The sequence below is a fragment of the Leptinotarsa decemlineata genome, unplaced genomic scaffold (genome assembly GCF_025532065.1).
Source record: "Leptinotarsa decemlineata unplaced genomic scaffold, Ldec_3_MD MMD2_tig00000882_RagTag_RagTag, whole genome shotgun sequence".
Lineage (NCBI taxonomy): Eukaryota > Metazoa > Arthropoda > Insecta > Coleoptera > Chrysomelidae > Leptinotarsa > Leptinotarsa decemlineata.
In genome coordinates, this window is record NW_027412556.1 from 4,104,576 (window position 1) to 4,124,858 (window position 20,283).

Genomic DNA, 20,283 nt, shown 5'->3' on the forward strand with positions numbered 1-20,283 from the left:
ATCAGAGTACAGGATAAGATGAAAAGAAGACTTTTTCGCATGGTTTTTAAATAATTTATCATGATCGTAATAATAAAACTTCTAGCTCAACTGTATCATTTAATTAGATTACTTTTGTTCTTGATTGATAACGTGGCATAATTTATTACAATGAGAACTGAATGTTATCAGGATGGATGGAATATTTGCAGTATTTACATATATTCATTAGTATTATACATTTATACAAAACTTTGATCGTGTAAAATAAGCATTTCAAAGAATAATTGAAAAAGTATTAATAAATAGAAGTTTGCCTTAATTCTACATAAAATATCAAAAATAAAATAAATACATCGATTTTGTTCAATTATCAGCCTTAACATAATACTATTCTATAGCAGTGATTGTTCGAGCATGATTTTATCAAATCCTGAAGGTGGAGAATGTTTGAAGTTATCTAAAATTATGTCCAATATTGCTCCGTCATCCACTGAAATAAAATCAAGTTGAATATTTTCATCAATGTAAATTACATTTTTTTTCTTTAGGTAAAACTGTCCATTGATTTCAAAACAACTGCATTGAATTGTATTTGTTTGAAACTCTTAAATTCCTAACTCGAAATCAAGTACCGTTGTTACAAGTCCTTTTGAATAAGAAAAAAAGAAAGAATAAAATCAAAAAGTATAGCACTCAGAATCGACAGTACTTACAAATATAAAGTTGAATATTTATGAGAACTTTATAGATAGAATTGGAAATCTGGCGTAGATTGGTTCAATTCAATGAAAACACTTCTACTATCACCAGAATTACAATACTGTCACCAGAGTAAAACAGTTTCAATTCAGTTTTTATTCAATTTCTGTGAATTCCTACACCATATTCATAATATCAATGTAATGATTGAGGTAGTGTAATAAAGAGGGATAATAAATCTCAGTTATTGATTCTACTTACCATATAGTGCAGGATAAACGGTTCCTTTTACATTACTGATGGATTGTTCAATTTCCTTCCCATTCAAGAAAAATTTCAGTTGGATATGGTCAAATGCAACCCCAATTATATCACCTTCCTGTATGGTCTGCATCCCATTATTATCAGAATTATTACAGATGTTTATTTTATGAAGTTCTTGTTTATTATGTCGGATAATATGATCATGACCTAACACCCATGAAAATTCATCCATCCCACCTTAAATAAGAAGTATGTCCATATTTTGATAGTTATTGTAAATCTGCGAAGAATATAATGAAATGTAAATGAATGGTAGTTTAAACCCCTATCCTGGAAAGATAATTATTTATTAATAAATGAAGTTGCAAAGCCAAGCTTCAATATTAAACTCCGACGAGAATCGTTATCTGCCTTTTACTGCAGCTTTCACTGCAAGGTAGCTTGTTGGAAACTAGAGCTCGTACACAAAGCCTTTATGATTCAACAGGACAGGAAAATACCACCATATCTTTATTGTTGAGAGATCAGGGAGAACTCTGAATTGAATATTCTTCAAACTTATTAGTAGTCTCAATGTTATTCTTAAGTAGATTATTCTACCAATGTTGGTAGAATACTAAAGAAACATCACTACTTACACAGTTTTGCTTACCACCTTCAAGTTTGCCTGTGAATTTCACACAATGATATCATGCCTTGTCCTTTAGTATTTAGTAAAAAGGTGATAGGAAGAGTTCTTGTAATTGTAATTAAACTGATGCGGTGACACATTGGTGGATATTTATTTTCTTCTAATCAAAATTATGGGGTATTTACCTAATGAAAGACTCAGGTCAGTTTGTCTTGTAGCAATACCAATGGACCATGAACCGCTTTGTTGAATTTTGACCTCAAAATATGATTTTGACTGAACCAAAGGAGCGTTTCCTAATGCTGCGCCAGTACCACATACTCTCTGACCCCCTTTTACAATAACCACCTCATATCCTAAAAATTTATCATGTTCAACAGATAAGTTCACGTACCAACATTACCCATAAAAGCTGTATCCAGTTGAATAGGATTTTCTTTGGGAACCAGGGGAACAGTTGGGCTAAAACTAAAGTTATCTAAACAACTTCTAAAACAACAAAATACCGAAACGGATGACATGTTAATTTTCTATATTCTTTCTTTTTCAACATAACCTAAAATTCTGTAACTTAGGGCAGGGGTTCCCAATTTCATTTGGCCATGGAACCCTAATTAGTAGACATTTTTGACAGGAGCCCAGCTGGTAATTTCAAAAGTTGAAGTGTTTGATTTGTAGTTTGAATATTTTCATGTTACGACTCGAAGAAAGAAAAAATTATTAATGAAAAATAATCATTCTAATGAAACAATTATTCAATGTGGAGAATGAAATTTTTCAACATATTTTTTTATAATAGTACTAAAATTAGGCTTTATGTCCGACACTTAGATGAGAAGATCCAAATCTGCATCCAGTCTGTAACTGTATTTATTTTTTGTGTAAGTGTAAACTGAAAATTCATTTGCGCGTGGGTAAGTCGGTCGATGGTCGTCACAAATGGAAGCAGAAAAAAGATAGCTTTTTCAACAATTACAGGATAATAAGACCTCTGACAGAGCGCGCGGAACCCCGTCACCCTTCTAGAGAACCCCAGGGTTCCACAGACCACCATTTAGGAATCTGTGACTTAGGGAATACTGTGCTAAGTGAAATTTTATGCTGGGCACTTATTTTCAAATCAGGTGAACTCTCATATCGAAAGAAATATCTGATGTCTCTCTCTGATTTGAGAGTCAAGCAGGAAAAGATATCCGATTTTTCTCACGATGCGAGAGTAACCTTTGTTTTGAACACAAGGCCCCTGACATGGAACACCAAAAGTCAAAAACATATGGTGGTTTCACAAGTAAACATTGAAATAGTATTTTCTATTTCGAAAAACTTATTGATCACCATAAATTAATAAATATTAACTGTTTTACAAATGAATATAAATCATTATTCACCTAGAATACTTCGACCACTGATCTGTAATTAAACAGGTAATTTTAAATTCTGTTAAAGTTTGTTTGCCAACTTCCAACTTGTTCCATGTCAAATCGGGGAAGCTGTGCTCACTGCTGTAAATTTTTATGGTCGGCTGGAAGCTCCCCTTGATTGTCTTCTGCTTTGTTCTAATTCATTGAACTTATACTGAAATGGGGCAGGGCAGAAGCCAGTTCACTGAGGATGAATTATTGAATTATCAGGCAAATATTCGAATTAATTATTTTATATAATTTCAATTAATTATTTTATATAATTTCAATTAATTATTTTATATAATTTCAATAACATATTTTCCAGGATTTAACATATTTTACTAAAAAGGAAGTGCTGCAGTAAGTTCACAGAAAAAGTAGTCTCTTCCATGTGTATATTTCATTAATTTTTAGAGCACACAGGAAATTTAAAGCTCTGGCCCCAGAAAAAGTAGGACACAATAAAAATGCAAAACTTCCCTTAGCTAAACTCTTACATTATCCAGAACTGAGTGTCAACCCATTTGGAGAGCGAATTTGTGAAATATTCAGCTCTAGCCAAGATGGAGATTGTACTTTTGAAGATTTTTTGGATATGATGTCTGTGTTTAGTGAATCGGCTCCAAAATCTGTAAAAGCGGAACATGCTTTCCGTATATTTGGTGAGGTCAATAATATTATCTTACTTTGAGCGTAATATGTTTTTGACATAGGTATGTCTATATATCATTGTACATACTACCTTTATTGGCATTACTTGATGTTGAATCAACTGATTTCAGCCATTTCAATGAGTCAGAAGTTTATTGTTAAGTTATTCCAATATTATTTTCACTGAAATCGTTACAATGGTTTCTAGTAACTTGAGTAACTTTTTAGAGAATCATAGTTTTTATTCATCACCAATTGATTAATATTAACCCAAAATATTTCAATAATTCTTGCCATCAACTTCTGAATTCTCCTTCTGGAAATAACATTTACATCGTTGAAGTTGATCACTCTTTATATGTGAGTTTCATGGAACTGAATTTTGGTAATCCTCATACTCGGCTACACCTCATTAATGAAGGCCAGTAAGCCAGAAATTCTGAATTTTTTCCCTTTTTGTCACAGCTACTTCATGATCTTTCTCTTTTAATTTATATCATGCTACTTTCTGAACAATATTTTGTATAACAGTTTTGGCAGGTTGAGAAGGAGAGCAGGTTTGCATTAAAATCTTTTGATATCAGGTTGTACTTTACATTTTGTTTCTATGTAACTTATTAGCCTAACTTTGTTTCACATTCATATCTGTCGAATTTAGAATTTTATTATACATAATTTGTATGTATGCACAGAAAATCAAAATTTGTTCAAATTATCGCCCATTGATTTATTTCGATAGAAAGGTGTTGTGATTTTTTTTCAAAAGAACCGAGTCCATAGATTTCCAATAGAAGTTCCACCGTTGTCATCAATTCTCGAAAAGTAAAACATGATTTCTTCGTGTACTTCCATTTGAAAATGACTTGTTATTAATGAAACATAAATAAAATGAAATCATTTCAATTTCAGACTTTGATGGTGATGACATGTTGGGTGTATCTGATTTAAAAAAAGTCATCAACAAACTGACTGGAGATAATAAGCTTAATGAATCTGAAATAAATATGTTAGTTCAAAATATTCTGGAAGAAGCCGACTTGGACGATGATGGCTCTTTATCTTTTGCAGAGTTTGAGCATATAACAGATATATCATCTGATTTTTTAAGGTAACTAGTTTCATCAGTTCAAAGATTTATTCATTAATTAGGTTTTTTTTAAAAAATATAAAGATCATTTGTGATGAGTTAGTCTTACCTTAACAATTGCTTTTTTCGTTTTTAGCACTTTCAGGATTCGTCTATGAGTTGCCACTACTTGATGTTGATTCGTTTGCTCTCTTTCTCGAATACAACTTTCTACCCAGACTCAAATCAATAGAACTCTACTTGCTCAACAGTGAAAGACTCACGGATATTTGATGATACTCAGAACAATGTCTCAATTGTAATTTATTTTTAAAATTTACAGAATGAAATGTGATAAAACTACAAATGATAGGAAAATGGGATAATTTTCAGTCTGAGACATTAAGTATTATTTTTTTTGTATGTATTCTAGTCCTGTTCTGTTATGGTTCATATCTGAAATGAATGTATACAATTTTATTAATGCAGTTTATTTTCAGTAGTGACCTTTACCCGAGGCAGAGAAACATATCTCTTCAGCGTACATAGAAAACGAAACATTCAATAAAAGAGGGGAATATTTCAAATCTTCCCGCTATGGCGTGTTCCCGTCCTGTGCAGATCTGACTCAGTGTGCGCCTTGTTTTAAGTTCCATGCACACTGCGACAGGACAGCAGTGTACGAGAACATGACGTGAAGTTTCGTTTGTCTTTCTATGGGGGGCGTGTCCTGTTCCTGTTCTGGTTGTGCCTGTCTGTTGCCTGCCTCAGTTCGCGCCCCCCATAAGAAAAAACCCATAAGAAACTATTGAAAGAGAAACTACACTTCACATGTTCTCGCCCCGGCGTGTTCCCCTCCTGTCGCAGTGTGCGCCTTGCATTGAGTTCCATCACAGAACTATGAAGTTATAGTTCTGTGAGTTCCATGCACACTGCAGAATGGGAACATGCCGGGGCGGGAATAACATGAAAAGTTTCGTTCCTCTTTCTACAGTATCTTAAGGGGGCGTCCTGTTCCTGTCCTGGCATGTGCATGTCCATTGCCTGCTTTAGTGCGCGCCCCGCCATTAGAAACTATTGAAAGAGAAATTAAACTAACTTCACTTCATATTCCCGTCTCAGCATGTTCCCGTCCTGGGTCGCATGGCGCAGTGTTCGTCATGCATTAGCCGGATACTATACTCGGCCACCGAATATCCAGCAGTAGGTATGACTTACTGCGTCTTGATGGAAGCAAAAGCCAATGTTTGAGTTAGGGAGAGATATTATTTTGTGAAATAGATAACTTTCAACACGAAGAAACACAATTGGGAAAGTGATGTAAAAGCATTATTCACAACTGAAGTTCTTTTTTCTAATAGCCAACATACCTACTACTCCTTACTTCCTCTCATACAGCTCTTGTCTTTTCTAAATTTAGATCAGAATTTCATGCCCATTACATGAATGAAATTCAAAAGTAATTTATGTTCTGCCCATTCGGAAAAACCGAACATCTAAATATCTATTCTCAACATAATTTAGTAATTAGAAAAAAATCGTCATCTGTTTCTGATGCGAGATTTTCTGAATGACGCTGTTTTCAATCTATAAAGTGAAATAGTTATATTTTATACATATCAAATATTATTTCTGATTCTAAGCTGTCTTGCATTCTAAAAAGCTTCTTACAAAAATAATGACAAGATTAACTGTCAACCGAGATTTACTTCAAAAAACTGGGCTATCCTTTGAACGTGCATAATCATATTTTAGGTTTTTTAAAATTTGTTATCAAGGTCATTAATGTCAAATCTAAAATCCAAATCATATGCAGGTTATGTTGCCACGTAATTTTAGCTAAAAATTGATCTGGATAATAAAATATGGGCAACTCCGAGAGTGTTGATATTCCTGGAGGTGGAACTGATGGATATCACATACTTCGGGTGAGAAATATTTAAATTTGATTACAAGGATAGGAAGTTGAAGTGAATTATTTTAGGTTCAGGAAAACTCTCCTGGTAGTAGAGCTGGGCTGCAGCCCTTCTTTGACTTTATTGTTGCTATTAATGGAACTAGATTGGATAAGGATAACGACACACTTAAACAGATTCTCAAAAATGGAGTTGGTATGTTGTTATATTGAAATAAATTAAATCCAGTGTTATGAAGAAAACTATAAACAAACCAAAAGTAGATTCATCCAGTAGTTTTAGGTCCAAGTAATCAGTCGAAAGAATTATTATAATTGATTATTATTGGGAACGTGGTGTATGTTTCTTGTTTATAACAAAATATGGCTAATGTTACAATACAAGAATCAATTTACTTGTTTCATTATTTTTTAGGAGAGTTGACGCTAGAAATTCCATCGTGATCATTTGACTTTTTTCCATATTAGGCTTGATAGTTGTGTTCTCATAGAATGACAATGAATATCATGTTTTCATTTCATTTTTACCAGACTAAATGACTTTCATTGAATATCTGACCTGAAAATTTCAAAGGTTGAGTATTCATATGAGTTGATTTATGGAAATATATTGAATTATATTGTTGAAGCAATGAAATTTTAAAATTTCTTGTGGATCTTCAAGCAATAATTTGAAAGGCCTTAGAATAATCACATAAGCGTGAAGATCGATTTGGTTTTAAATTAATGATTTTTATTTCAGGAAAACAATTGCCATTAACTGTATACAGTTGCAAGACACAAAGTATCAGAAGTATTACTATAGAACCCAGTGATTCATGGGGTGGACAAGGGCTGTTAGGAGTGAGCATAAGGTTCTGCTCTTTTGAGGTTGCTAAGGAAAATGTTTGGCATATATTAGAGGTTCATCCGAACTCTCCGGCGTCTCAAGCAGGTCTGAGGCCTTTTTCAGATTACATAATTGGATCAGACGCCATTCTACATGAAAGTGAAGACCTTTATAACCTAATCGAAAACCATAACGGTGTCAGCCTCAAGTTGTATGTGTATAATTCAGATGATGACAGCTGTCGCGAGGTAACTATCGTTCCCAATTCCCACTGGGGTGGAGAAGGAATGGTGGGATGTGGAATAGGATATGGATATTTGCATCGAATTCCTGTTAGAGGAAACGTAGCGCCACCACCCACGACAACCATATATCCAACAGTGAAAACAGTAACCGCTGAAAGTATGATACCTAAGAATCAGACGACAGATCAAGTTCAGAATTTAGTTCAGAGTACAGCTGAGCTTAGTTTGAATTCTCAGCAAACTACTTCTACAACTGATGTACATCAGAATATAACACAACCAGCTCTTGCTGGTAAGGTGGAAAACCACGAACATTCCAGTTTGTACAGTTCGAATTTACCTGCTCCTTCTTCTATTCCTAATTTCAATACCATTGCGCCATATTCTTCGACTAATTTACCCCCCTTCGATATATCGAAATTTTCACAAACTCCAACAATGCCTGTAAGCAGTCAGGTGGAAACCACTTCTCAGGTACCAATGTACTTTCCTCAACCGCAGATCCCTACAATACTGAATCCAAACCCACTAGTTACTACTAATAACGTGGCTGCGTACAGCTATCCCCAAGCACAGCCTGTTTACAGTCATATACCAGTACCTTCTTCTCAAGTTCAAGGTCAGATTCAGAGTGTTCAATCCGACAATTTGAACAGTTCCCCAAATTTCAGTTCCCCAACATCATTACCTCCTCCACCATTATCAGGGTTTCAACCATACCAAAATCAACCGTTGATTTTTGATCCAACGATAGCTGCTCAATCAGCTCAGCAATTATTGAGCGGAAACATACCAGTCACTAGTTAGAATCTATTCAAATAACATATTTTATTACAGCTTCTATATTGTGGCAGAAGCAACAATCATTATTTCCAACGTTCACCTATTTCCATCCATTGAATATAAATGATGGCTGATTGGGTTTGCAAGAGTACTAGTCAAGTGAATCCCGACTAAAAATTTATATAGAGCTTTTCAATTGGAGTTTGCAAGGGGATCTTGGCAGTGAAAAGATATATAGGAGATGTTAGATTTGCAAATTTTTTAATTTTTCAGTAAAATTCATCAACAATTGGGAAATAACTGTGAACTGAATCTGCTTCACATTCAAAAGTTATTAAGACTGCTGCTGAAACTTCCAGACATATCGGAATTAATGTCTCAACATAACATTTTTGAAACTTCAAAGTTGAGTCATACAACACTATTTGTAAACGAGTCTGATGATTCATTAAGAGTGCAAATTATGAACATATTTTCAGCTTTATTCCAATTGAAAAGAAATACAGCCAAAAAGGAATTTGTGATTTTTCTGTTTCGTACATCAGTACATTCGAAAGAGTTGGAGGTTATTTTTTGATAACATTTGATAGGATCCTAAAATACTCAACTCTTCCCGATTTAACCCAACTCTATATCTTTCCCTTTATGAGATCCCCATGCAAAAAAAACATTTTTATTGTGGTGAATATTTACAATTTAAACAATTTTTTACTTCTGTGCAATTCTTGAATTAAGTTTCGGAAAGCCTTGAAAATGCATGTGAAAGGTGTTTCATTCGGTAAATTTCATAAAATATGGTGATAAGTTTTCATGAATTTGATATTTTATTAATGTTGTTTTGAATCAGATTTATATAATTCGTTAGGATTATTTTCTCAGATACATGTATTAGGTGTTGCAAATAAGTCAAGATTATGAAACTTGATTGTCATACAATTCTATTAAAAATTTTGTAAATGTAATGGGTAGATTGCCTGGCAATGTTGGATACGCCTAATTTTTCAGATTTGTATTATCATTTGGGCTTCATGATTTATGTACCGCTCTGCTTCAGACATCATTTGAATATTAACTTTAATTATGAATGAAACTCCTTTGAACTATTGGCACTGTCTGGTGTATGTGAAATTTATCAAAGTAACTTATTTTTTCTGAATTAAATAGATTTTTGAGTGCTGTCGCTTCTTTAATTTGTAGAATCACTGAAATGTTTTAGTAGTTTATTGTCTGACCAGGAGAATGATTCATAATTTCAATTTGAATTCATCTTCTTTTTGTAACTATTCATATATTCACTCAAGCTTAACAGTTTCTGTATCTGAAAATATCTACTGATATCAAAGTGTTGAAACATTTTACCAATCGTTTTTTTTTATTGATTTAAAGAAAACCTTTCCTAAACTATAACCATCCAACAAATAAAGTAACTCAAAAAAGATAGATACTTGATCAAAGCATGATCACTACCTTTATTTGCATCTATTGGGAAAGATAAACCGGCCTGCTTACGCTGGCCAATAAGATTGCAATCGGCTGGCAAAATTCATTGTTACAAAAGTCTGAGTGGCCAGTTACGTTTTAACGTATGTGGTGTGTACAGAATGGGTTGAAGTGGACACTCTCCGAAGAAAACTCCAGATAGATGAAAACTGATGGCTGTGTTTGAGGATCAAATTTTATGACAAACTTAATGGTGAAACCAGTCGACTATATCGTCAGATTTTTTAATTTCGTCCAACTTATCCATAATAAATGAAAAAAAACTTACCGAAAAGTGAAAACCTGAAAACACCTTGAAATTGAATAAAAATATTACCAAAAAGCACTGCTATAATACAATACTGCCTGTTTTATACACAAATAACAAATATTATCAAGAAACACTAAAACGATTTACCGAAATATTTTTTAGTCCCGGTCCGTCACGGCATCCCGTCCGAAAAATAAAATCAAAAACAAACACAGTCGTACACTAACGGAGACCAACTGGAGGCTAGCCTCCTCTAACGCAATAATTTCTGTAACTAAAATTACAAATCGGGACGTATGTCGCTGGTTGGATCCGTCTCGCGGAGCTTGTGTTTTTTTAAACGGTCGGAGGCTTGGCTCCCTTGCATCGTATGGCATTTATTATTTCGGGTTGATGGTTTATTCGTTCATGGGCGGTGCGTTTGAGGTTTGTTGATGCAGGATACAGCGTGGTACGTACTACGTAGTGAGTGATAGTGTTTTTTCGGGCATATTATGTATTTATATTAAAAATTAATGGTAAAGTAATGATACCTAAGCATTTTTAGAAAAAAAAATCATAATCATTTGTCAATATCTTTTAATTTATTGCGATGAATAGCCTCAAATTTAATGGAGAGATTAAGCCTCCCTTGCCTCCTCTGACGAGCCGTCGCTGCTAAGCAACCATTCAAAACGGTCTCTCCCCATAGCATTGGTTATGTAAGGGTCTCTCAGCTCAATTCTCGATGACCAATGATCTCCATAGTTGGGCATGGATTTTAGTCCCATGAGAATATTTAATCCAAGAAACATCTTTATTTCCAATGAGATTGTCACAAGAAAAGCTCGAGAATTGCCACCGCTTTTCTGTAGGGCATAGAGGTTTTGTTGAAAAACAATTTTTTCAATCAAATGATTGGTCCTGTTTTCTGTATGAATGGAGAGGGCTTTGTACAGAATGCGGCACAGTTTGTCCATACTGTGGTCAGTCTCCATAGTTGTAGTTGTAATTGTGATAGAGGCATTCCATCATCTGTGTTCCTTCCATCAATATATTTGGCTATGGTAGGTGATGCATCAATATCACGTCGACAAACTTGTTCGAATTGCTCGTCATCCAGCTTATCAATATGCATTGATTCTATGTCAAAAAGGCTGTGCACATCATGTTCTGGACGTTTCATAATTAAGGATTTTTCTGGGTCGTCGAAAATTCAATGCGTTGTGGCTAGCCTGGAAAGCGGGCATCCTGAAGACACGTTACTCATAAAATCGAATTGAAAAACTATAACTTTTCGAACAACCCTTGCACTTGAAGAATTCGTGAATAATGGTAGCACGTGCTATGTTCAGGCGGATTTAAAATGTTTGCAAGAGTATTAGTGATATAGGCAACACATTGTACTGTACGGTTACACCGTCTGTCCGCTAGACATTCAGAAGAATAATTTAGAAAATGTGGTTTCTCGAGGTGACCAGTTGTCCTCAACTGCAACACAGCATAAGGTATGCTGTGTCAAAGCACATTAGAATAATACAACTAGTAGGCTCTCTTACCACGTGATCCGCTCGAGTTGCCGGGGCCCTTCAACCGCTTTTAGGATGAGAATCTCACCCAACGCGTTCAGTGCTGTAGTATCGAAGGATTTGACGGTACCACGGACATCGGGTTAGTTATAATTAACGGTAGAAAATTGATATTGTGTTTAGTTTATTCGCTGTTGTTATTATTGTTTTTAGTTTTTGTAGTTGGTTATAAGTAATTTACCACAAAATATTTTATAACTACCTCAAATTTCGTTTTTATATGAGCGCACGCCTATGGTAAAAGAACGAAACTGGCTCCGCACTTCGTTTCGAGGTCACCGAGAACTTTGTGAACTTATGAATGAAAGTAGTAGGAGTGGACTTACTGGTTGATTTTTACTATGATCAAAGTGTGTGTTGCAAAGAATATATGAAAAAACCTGTATTTCATAGATGACTATAGCAAAACATCAAGTGTGCTACATTTTTGGAAAGGTAATTTAAAACCCTATTGAAATATGCAGGAATATACAGGGTATCTCATTGAAAAAAATTGTTTTCCATCAATAACTATTGATATTTCATATGAAACAATAAGTTTTCCACACCATTGAATACTACGTAAAATAGGAAATATTTTCACAGAAACAAGAAATTTTTGACAGGAAAAAAGTTACAGCAACTTTTCTGAAATGCATATTTTCGAAAAACATGCTGTAACTCAGAGACGACGATAGATATCGCTATGCGGTTTTCACCATTGAGTTTGTCATAAAATTTGAGCCTCAAACACAGCCATCAGTTTTCATCTATATAGTTTGAAAACAGGACTTTCCCTTTAAAAGTGTCCAATTAGGCCCACTCTGTATGTATACGGTATTTTAAAGTTTGAAATTTTCAAAATGTCCAGTACTGTTATGGCTGAAGAAACTGTTTGTTTGTGTCTCTACACTCCATCTAAAAAAAATTCTCATACCCAGCAGAATATTTATAAAAAAATCGGTCGTTCCTTAGTGCGACTCTGTACAAGCAGCCTTGTCTGGGAGATCACGTCCACTATGCATGATAATGTTTTGTCATTGTCATTGTCAAATATCTTGAATAAAGTTCAATACTGAACGATCTCAAGTTCTAACTCAACGGTGTCCTCCTAAATTCTAATCAACCTGTGGAGATGTCACAATTTGCAGTGGTAATATCTGTCACAAGCTAATAACTATGAGACTCATGTTTGCCGGTAGAAATTGAAAATTTAATGAGATTCTCAAAAAAAAATTTCTTTGAATTCTTATGTAGGTACTTCTGGTACATTTTATTCAAATATTACATTTCAAATTGGAATATAGACCTTTCAAACATATTCATTCACATCTTTTCAAAATAATTTGTCAACAGATGCTCGGCAAGAAGTCTATTTGACAAATTCCTTTCAAGAAAAAGATTCAAGTTTCTGTCAATCGATTAATACATTTTTGGAATTGCTCTAGTATTTTCATACTTTTTTGTTGATAATGTCCTATACCTATCTCTATCTGTTTTCGAGATGAAAAATAAATTGTGCTAAATATGGTCCAAAACATAGCCTTAATTGAAATTAAGTAGGTACATCAGTACTCTCAATTCATGAAAAGTTGATACTTTGATGATAGTTTGGACAAACTCGAAATATTCAAATAACACCAAGAAATCGACTCCATATCATCCAGGGCGTGCTCAAATTACTATTATTTCCATTGTGCATAAAAGTAGTCAAAAGTTCTTTTTTCAAACGAAACCCCCTGTATATTACTCGGTAAATTGAAAGATGGTGAAAAATGATTCAAGATGATATATCATGTCCCTATACCTAAGTCGTCAAGTTTTCTCAATACGCGCTCTATATTCTTGTGGGATCATCAATACTGGATATGTACCCAAGTTCGTTCAATATACTGAGATATTCATAGTACCAACAATTCTGATAAAGAATCCGTTGAATCAGACAGAATGAAAAGTGGAAACTGGAAAAGATGTTAGAGAGCACGAAAACGACAGAATTGATGTTATCGGAGTTACAGCAAAAACATACCTCTTATATCACCTGTAGAAGATCATGGCCCTCAATTTTCATCATGGTTTACATTGAATATACTGTAACGGATCTGAAGCTGCCCCTGACCAGTATGCCGGTCGAATCATGTAACAAACACATGACATCACCGCGAAAGAATACAGTCGGCAACCGCCGGTAAAACTCTAGTTGAGTACCGAAACGACTACAGACTTCTAGAAAGAACCGTTACATTATATAAACCGGCTTCCCGACGCAAGAGGGCAGTTCAGAAAGTGAATCGAACGGTTAAACAAGGAATTCAAATAGTGGAAATAAATTAAGCGTTAGTTGTAAATAAATTGGTCTGTGATTAGTGAAATATTATTGGAAATAGACAGTTGATTCGTTAATTTGTCACAATACATTATACTTTTAATACTCTTCCAGTTTTCAATTGCAGAAGAAAAACTCCTGATGAGAACGATACCTACACTGATCAAATGTCTTAATGGTTGTAATAATAAAGGAAAAACTCATTTCAGTATAAATATCGTAATGTCATCTAGACCTGACGATTTTTTATTAGGTATTAAGTTTGTTGTTCAATAAATGAAGCAATTTACTTTCTGTGAAAGGATTCACAAATAATATAATGGAATTGAAGTCACTTTTGAAGTAGATGTTGTGTTGAAAGGTACATAAGTAAATAAGTAAAAAGTCGTCAAACATATTTAAAATGTTCAAATCTGAATCAATTTAGTTGTTTTATGAAAACTTTGAGTCCCGTCCAACCGACTACTTTTCTTTTAATCTACAGCCGTGCTCAATGTGTTAATACTTCCACCTTTATCAGACTATCGCAATGTCAGTATATTATTTGTAAATTATAATAAGTATGAATTTATGTGAATTCTGTTCAGTTATCACAATGAAAATTTCGTTTGTTGAACCTCAATCATAATGAAATATTGCTTAGTGTGAAATTTCGGTAATACATTTTTGAAAAATGAATATTCGCGAGGAAGTTAAGAGACAGAAAAATCCAAGGGAAAGTGCTAATGTTCTTTCTAGAATCACCTTCGCGTAAGTGTATAATTTTTTTTGGAAATAAGTACTAAGATTTCTGATAAGGGCTTTGTTAGTTTTTAAAATATAATGAATATTGAACAAACCTATTTGAATACATTTGAAACTAATGTTAAAATGTACATCTTGAATCATATCCAAAGGGGTGATTCACTTTCTGAAGAAATAATAGTTCAATCTGGAGTATCACAGGGCAGCGTGTTGGGGCCTCTTTTATCAATTTTGTATTTGAATGACATAGGATTGAGTAATAGAATGTGAGCAGGGTAACGGAAAAGCATATTTTAAACACATACATATACATATAAATCTTTATGCAGATGACACACTGATTTCTGAAAATGATATCGATCTAATTACAGTTATTACAAAAATAAATAGTACATTGAAAATATTGGACACATTTTTGAAAATGAACAAAATGAAATTGAATGTTCAAAAAACGAAAGCAATGGTAATAGCAAATAAATATAAATATGATACTTAACTACAAATTAAAAATGAATTCAAATACCTAGGATGCATTGTTGGTAATAATCTGAATTTTCATAAGCATGCTCAGTACATCAAAAATAAAATATCAAAAAATTGTTTTTCATTTCAAGAATATCTAGTCATTTTTCTCGAATTATTGCTATAATTGTATCATTCAACCACATTTTGACTATTGCAGGTCATTATTATACTCACTCTTCGAATAAAAAATCTCAATTACAAAAAATGCAAAAAAATCCAAAGTGAGTAGGTCTATTCGATTCTCCATCGCAACCCGCAAGGCTTCATTGTGGCTCATAGCTATTCACACTCGACCAAATAAACTCAGCTTCTCAACGAAGCCGATTAGTTTGTATGGTGAGTGGTCTTTCAGGTCATATGATAAGAGTACAGCTCTGCCGAACTCTTAAAACCTGATTCGGTCCTCAGCGGGGCAGGTATAAAGTATGTGCGCTGCTGTATCATAATTTTCCAAACAGAGGCGACATACACTGTCTTCTGACAGTCCGAGTCTCTGCATATGATGATTCAAATGACAGTGACCTGTAAGAAGGCCTGTTAGACATCGTAGTTCATCCCTACTGTAGTCCAACAACTGTTTGGTATCAAGCTTCGAAAAGTGAATAAACGCCTTGGAGTGTGCCAATCCTGGAAGAGGAGTGTGCCAATCCTGGAAGATTCCAGGATTGGCACACTCCAAGGCGTTTTTGGCAATTTGCTACCAATTTAGACGTTGCTCGGAAGAAGCCAAGAGCTTTCATTGCCGCTTGACTGTCCGAGAATATTTTTATTGACTTGTGTATGAGGTTGGATTTTTCCAATCCGCTATAGCTTTAATGCTAGATGCACTGAAAACGGTTACTAGTTGCAAGCAGATTGTTTTATGTGACTTTGACATTCATATTCAAGATAACACAGGAAGGTCAACCTGAGTATTTCCATATAAATAGAACGAATCTGATAATGGCCATGAATTCTCTGTTCTTCAAAGTTTAGATCCCTATACTAGACTTCCACGAATGATAAAAAATGCAAGGATAGTAACAATGTTAAACAAAAAATAATTGAATACATCAGAAATCAACCCAATGTTGTTTATTAGACATACAATTTTAGTGATTATTAACTGGCGTATCAACTGAAACTGTTATTTCAGTTACAGTTGATACGCCAAGAAGAGTTTTAACAAAAAAGTGATTGGTATAAAACTTGGAGATAGTAACATTTCCTATGAAATGAAACAAAAATCAAATTTCTATGACAAATAGTTTTAATTTTATGAGGAAAAAACGGCAATTTTTATCAAAAAACTAGTTTATTTCAAACTTAATCTCGATGAGGCACGCGTTAAAATTATCCAATGGAACTAAAACTTTCCATATCTTATTTTCTAGCAAATATTAAGGGAGTCCCACCGGCATTACGATGAAAAAAATGTTTCACTTCATTACTTTTCATGACCACCCTACCCTACCTATTCAATTGAAATTAATTTACACATATTAGAAGTTGAAACTGTAGAATCCGGTCAATCTAGACATTGGAAGGTACATAAATTTACAACAAGCTGCAAACGCGTGTGATTGTTCAAAACATAGTTAAAAATGAGATTTTAAAATTCCGAATGATTGCGATGTCTGGAAAAAAAATTATTCGAGGTCAAAGGTCAAAAATCTTGAAATAAATTGGTTTTTCACGATTTTCAGGAAAACGGTAAGTTTTATCATAAAATAACTTCTGATAAAAATAGTAGAACATAAATTCTCTACAAAAAATGTATCAACACTTTTTTTTCTTAGAGCCACCGTTTCTGAGATACGACGAGTCAAAAAGTTGTAATCGTCTGTTGTGATTCTGTCAAATTGAAAACTTGCATAATAAAATATATTAGGAAGGGTTGGAAATTATAAAAGCGATTGAAATTAAAAAAAATCAAAATTTATTCATTTGAGTCATAACCTTCAAATACTTCTTCTTGTCGTTCTTCTTCTTGGTCTTCTTCTTCTTCTTCTTGATCTTCTTCTTCTTCTTGATGTTCATCCTGGGTGTAGGTAAACTGCGTCAAGAGTGATGTATCGCATGTTTCCTCGTTGGTATCAAGTGAATCCTCCACTATTGGTGATTCAGCATTAGAACATGACTGGCCTTGACAATGTGTGCATGCCAGAGAACACAACAGTCCAACTCTTTTACAACCACATTTAGCGCTGCATCTCTTTTTACAGTTGCAAAAAATTGTGTTCAGCAGTTTTTCCGGCGCAGGTGGGAGTAAAGTCTGAATAGGTTCTAATGTATTGTCGACCAACTTCCAACCCCAGTCATTTGGGTCTTGCTGATAACCAAGCCACACTTGAACTTGGTAATATACCCGGAAAATATGTTGATGAGCAACAACTGAGGTTGGAGGAAGACAAGCTAATTGCACCTGTTTCTTATTTTTAGTGTTTTTTGTACATAGAATGAAGAAACTGAATCCCGTTGGTGATAATTTCTTGGTGAGTCGAATTACTTTTTTTGAAAACTTCAGCACATTGAACTAAATCTTGTTTTTCAAACATTTTAAAGACTGTTGCTTTACCACTCCTGTAAAATGCAGACGTCGTATCACAGCCAGTTATTGCGTGTAAAAATAGTACTTTGCAAAAGTCGATACACTTTTTGACGAATATATTTCGGTTTGACTTTGAGCTTTTCCTGGCTTTAGAAAGAAAATAGTTTTTTCAGGTGGAGTTCGAGCAGTAAGAAATACGAGTAAGTACATCTTCACCAACAACAATAGTTGTATTTACTTATAATGCACTGTTTGGAACATTTGGTGTAGTAATGAATATTACTGGAGTTTTTTCCCAACACCTCGACACGTGTTTCGATCACCAAGTGATCATCTTCAAAGAGGAAGATTGAAACTGGAGTTGAAATTTTCCTCAGTTTTAATCTTCCTCTTTGAAGATGATCACTTGGTGATCTAAACACGCGTCGAGGTGTTGAAAAAAAATAACGATTTGGTGTTGGGAAAAAACTCCAGTAATATTCAATAGTTGTATTTGTCAAATTAATTTGCTCTATAGCTGTTTCAATAATCAGTACGTCGGCATCGTTATTAGCCTGTTTAACCAATATATTTTCGCCAATAAACTTATCCTTTAACATTGAAATGAACCGAGATTTGTTGTGAGTATTTGCAAGAAATTTCTGTTGACTGGTAGGAACTGTCATAAGTTCATCAAATAAAATATCGGAAGATGAAGAGGTTGCCAAAGTTCGACGACGTTCAGAGATGTATATACGTGGCATACTTATGCATATTATGACGATTACAACTTTTACAACTTTTTGACTCGTCGTATCTCAGAAATGGTGACACTAAAAGAAAAAAGTATCGATACATTTTTTGTAGAGAATTTTATGATCTATAATTTTTATCTGAAGTTATTTTATGATAAAACTTACCGTTTTCCTGAAAATCGCGAAAAACCAATTTTTTTTCGAGATTTTTGACCTTTGACCTCGAATAATTTTTTTTCCAGGAAACGCAATCATTCGGAATTTCAAAATCTTATTTTTAACAATTACACGCATTTACAGCTTGTTGTGAATTTATGTACCTTCACTCTTATTTTTTAGTCTAATTTGACCGGACTAGTACGGCCTTTTATGAATCGGGATTTGGCAAACCTTTGGCAAGCGTTAATTTCACTTGGTTTCATAGAACTGTATTAGTAAAAAATAACCAATTTGAACGTTAATTATAAATTTGTTAATTAATAACTTTTTCTGAATTGAATGTTAATATAAAAATCCCTATAATTATTGAACTAAAACCCTGGCATTTTTTCCTTTGGTGAAGTTATCCTTAATAGGCAAAAAAATAGATTACCGTTGCCAAAATAAAAAAAATTGTTATTTTCTATTTTTTTATTAACAATTGAAAATTATAATTTCATAAAAAATACATTACAATTTTTTTAAAATTTTTTATTGTTTCAATGTCTCATGGCTGAAAACTAATTAATAATATTTTTTTTAAATTTTTTCACAGCTATTATTGATAAATTTATTATAAACAAATACATTGTATACAAGCAATTCGAAAATTTTTTCTTGCATTATGTTGATTGAAAAAAATCATGATTTTTAGAAAAAAAATGGTTTCTTCTTAACAATCGTTTTTTGCAACTAAATATTGAAATTAAGGAACCGTTTTTTTTAAATCATAAATTCTATTGTTCTTTAAGGTTTTCAAAAAACTTTTTTTTTAATTCTTTTTTTAATTGTTTATTGTAAATGTAAAAAACTGTAAAAATTATAAATAATCGAGATACAGTTTCGGGAGTCAGGACTTTTTTATGCAAATTCATTGATTTTTTCAAATTTTTTTTCAAATTTCCAAAATTTTGAAAATTTTCCGAGATATTAAGAAAAAACTAAAGCCCCATTTTTTTCACTTAATTGTTTATAACTTTTGTGATTTTTATCGGCGCGTTTTCGGACCTTCCCTCAAACTTTCTAGGCAAAAATACGAATCGAATGACAACTTGGTCGTAATTTTTGGACAGCGCTGAAAAATGTTACAAAAAAAGTACATGTGAACTAGACTGCAAGAGGAGAGATTAAACTCCAGTAATATTCACCAAAGCTTCCAAACAGTGCATCACATGGTCTTTTAAAAGACAATGAAAAACCTTCACTAGCTTGATGCTTTATTTTATTGAAAATTGTCTTAGTCTTGGGTTTTGAATATATTAGTATACTGAAATACAAGGATGTAACAGTTTTTTATTAAATGTGGACATTGTAATTTTCAAATTGAACCAAGTACCTAATTCAAATTTTTAAGATATGAACATACCAAGCCGAACTTTTTGGGAAAGACAGAACTAATATATAAATAACCATTGACTTATTGAGAGGCACTTTCATCAGGACAACTAAAATATATAAGTC

At 33.5% G+C, this 20,283-nt stretch overlaps 4 protein-coding genes across 4 annotated transcripts in view; 3 read left to right on the forward strand and 1 right to left on the reverse strand.

Annotated features, from left to right (window-relative positions):
* Positions 1-86: 86 nt before the first annotated feature.
* On the reverse strand, positions 87-2,170 carry LOC111503895 (SPRY domain-containing protein 7). The gene is made up of 4 exons (XM_023158323.2): positions 1,980-2,170; positions 1,762-1,932; positions 943-1,182; positions 87-472 (listed from the first exon to the last, which is right to left on the reverse strand). Exons 1-4 carry the CDS (start codon positions 2,095-2,097, stop codon positions 375-377), a joined length of 627 nt encoding a protein of 208 aa, XP_023014091.2. The 5' UTR covers positions 2,098-2,170; the 3' UTR covers positions 87-374.
* Positions 2,171-3,049: 879 nt separating this feature from the next.
* On the forward strand, positions 3,050-5,176 carry LOC111503893 (calcium and integrin-binding protein 1). Its single transcript, XM_023158320.2, has 5 exons — positions 3,050-3,207; positions 3,305-3,339; positions 3,394-3,641; positions 4,540-4,738; positions 4,854-5,176. Exons 1-5 carry the CDS (start codon positions 3,157-3,159, stop codon positions 4,873-4,875), a joined length of 555 nt encoding a protein of 184 aa, XP_023014088.1. The 5' UTR covers positions 3,050-3,156; the 3' UTR covers positions 4,876-5,176.
* A 1,289-nt stretch (positions 5,177-6,465) lies between these two features.
* Positions 6,466-9,826, forward strand: Grasp65 (Golgi reassembly-stacking protein 2). The gene is made up of 3 exons (XM_023158319.2): positions 6,466-6,624; positions 6,681-6,807; positions 7,354-9,826. Exons 1-3 carry the CDS (start codon positions 6,562-6,564, stop codon positions 8,490-8,492), a joined length of 1,329 nt encoding a protein of 442 aa, XP_023014087.1. The 5' UTR covers positions 6,466-6,561; the 3' UTR covers positions 8,493-9,826.
* A 4,793-nt stretch (positions 9,827-14,619) lies between these two features.
* Positions 14,620-20,283, forward strand: part of LOC111503889 (probable multidrug resistance-associated protein lethal(2)03659) — a 42,054-nt gene continuing 36,390 nt past the window's right edge. The window contains 1 exon segment of the mRNA XM_074175240.1: positions 14,620-14,841. Coding sequence (XP_074031341.1) covers positions 14,765-14,841 — 77 coding nt within the window. The 5' untranslated portion in view covers positions 14,620-14,764.

Excerpts from the sequence above, each read along its gene's own strand:
- LOC111503893 (XM_023158320.2), top strand. The coding sequence starts at position 3,157 with ATGGGGCAGGGCAGAAGCCAGTTCACTGAGGATGAATTATTGAATTAT. Across the intron at positions 3,340-3,393 it reads ACTAAAAAGGAAGTGCTGCA|AGCACACAGGAAATTTAAAG; the intron begins GTAAGTTCACAG and ends ATTAATTTTTAG. Across the intron at positions 4,739-4,853 it reads ATATCATCTGATTTTTTAAG|CACTTTCAGGATTCGTCTAT; the intron begins GTAACTAGTTTC and ends TTTCGTTTTTAG.
- Grasp65 (XM_023158319.2), top strand. The coding sequence starts at position 6,562 with ATGGGCAACTCCGAGAGTGTTGATATTCCTGGAGGTGGAACTGATGGA. Across the intron at positions 6,625-6,680 it reads ATGGATATCACATACTTCGG|GTTCAGGAAAACTCTCCTGG; the intron begins GTGAGAAATATT and ends GAATTATTTTAG. Across the intron at positions 6,808-7,353 it reads GATTCTCAAAAATGGAGTTG|GAAAACAATTGCCATTAACT; the intron begins GTATGTTGTTAT and ends TTTTTATTTCAG.
- LOC111503895 (XM_023158323.2), bottom strand. The coding sequence starts at position 2,097 with ATGTCATCCGTTTCGGTATTTTGTTGTTTTAGAAGTTGTTTAGATAAC. Across the intron at positions 1,933-1,979 it reads ACTGGATACAGCTTTTATGG|GATATGAGGTGGTTATTGTA; the intron begins GTAATGTTGGTA and ends ATAAATTTTTAG. Across the intron at positions 1,183-1,761 it reads TGACCTGAGTCTTTCATTAG|GTGGGATGGATGAATTTTCA; the intron begins GTAAATACCCCA and ends TTCTTATTTAAG.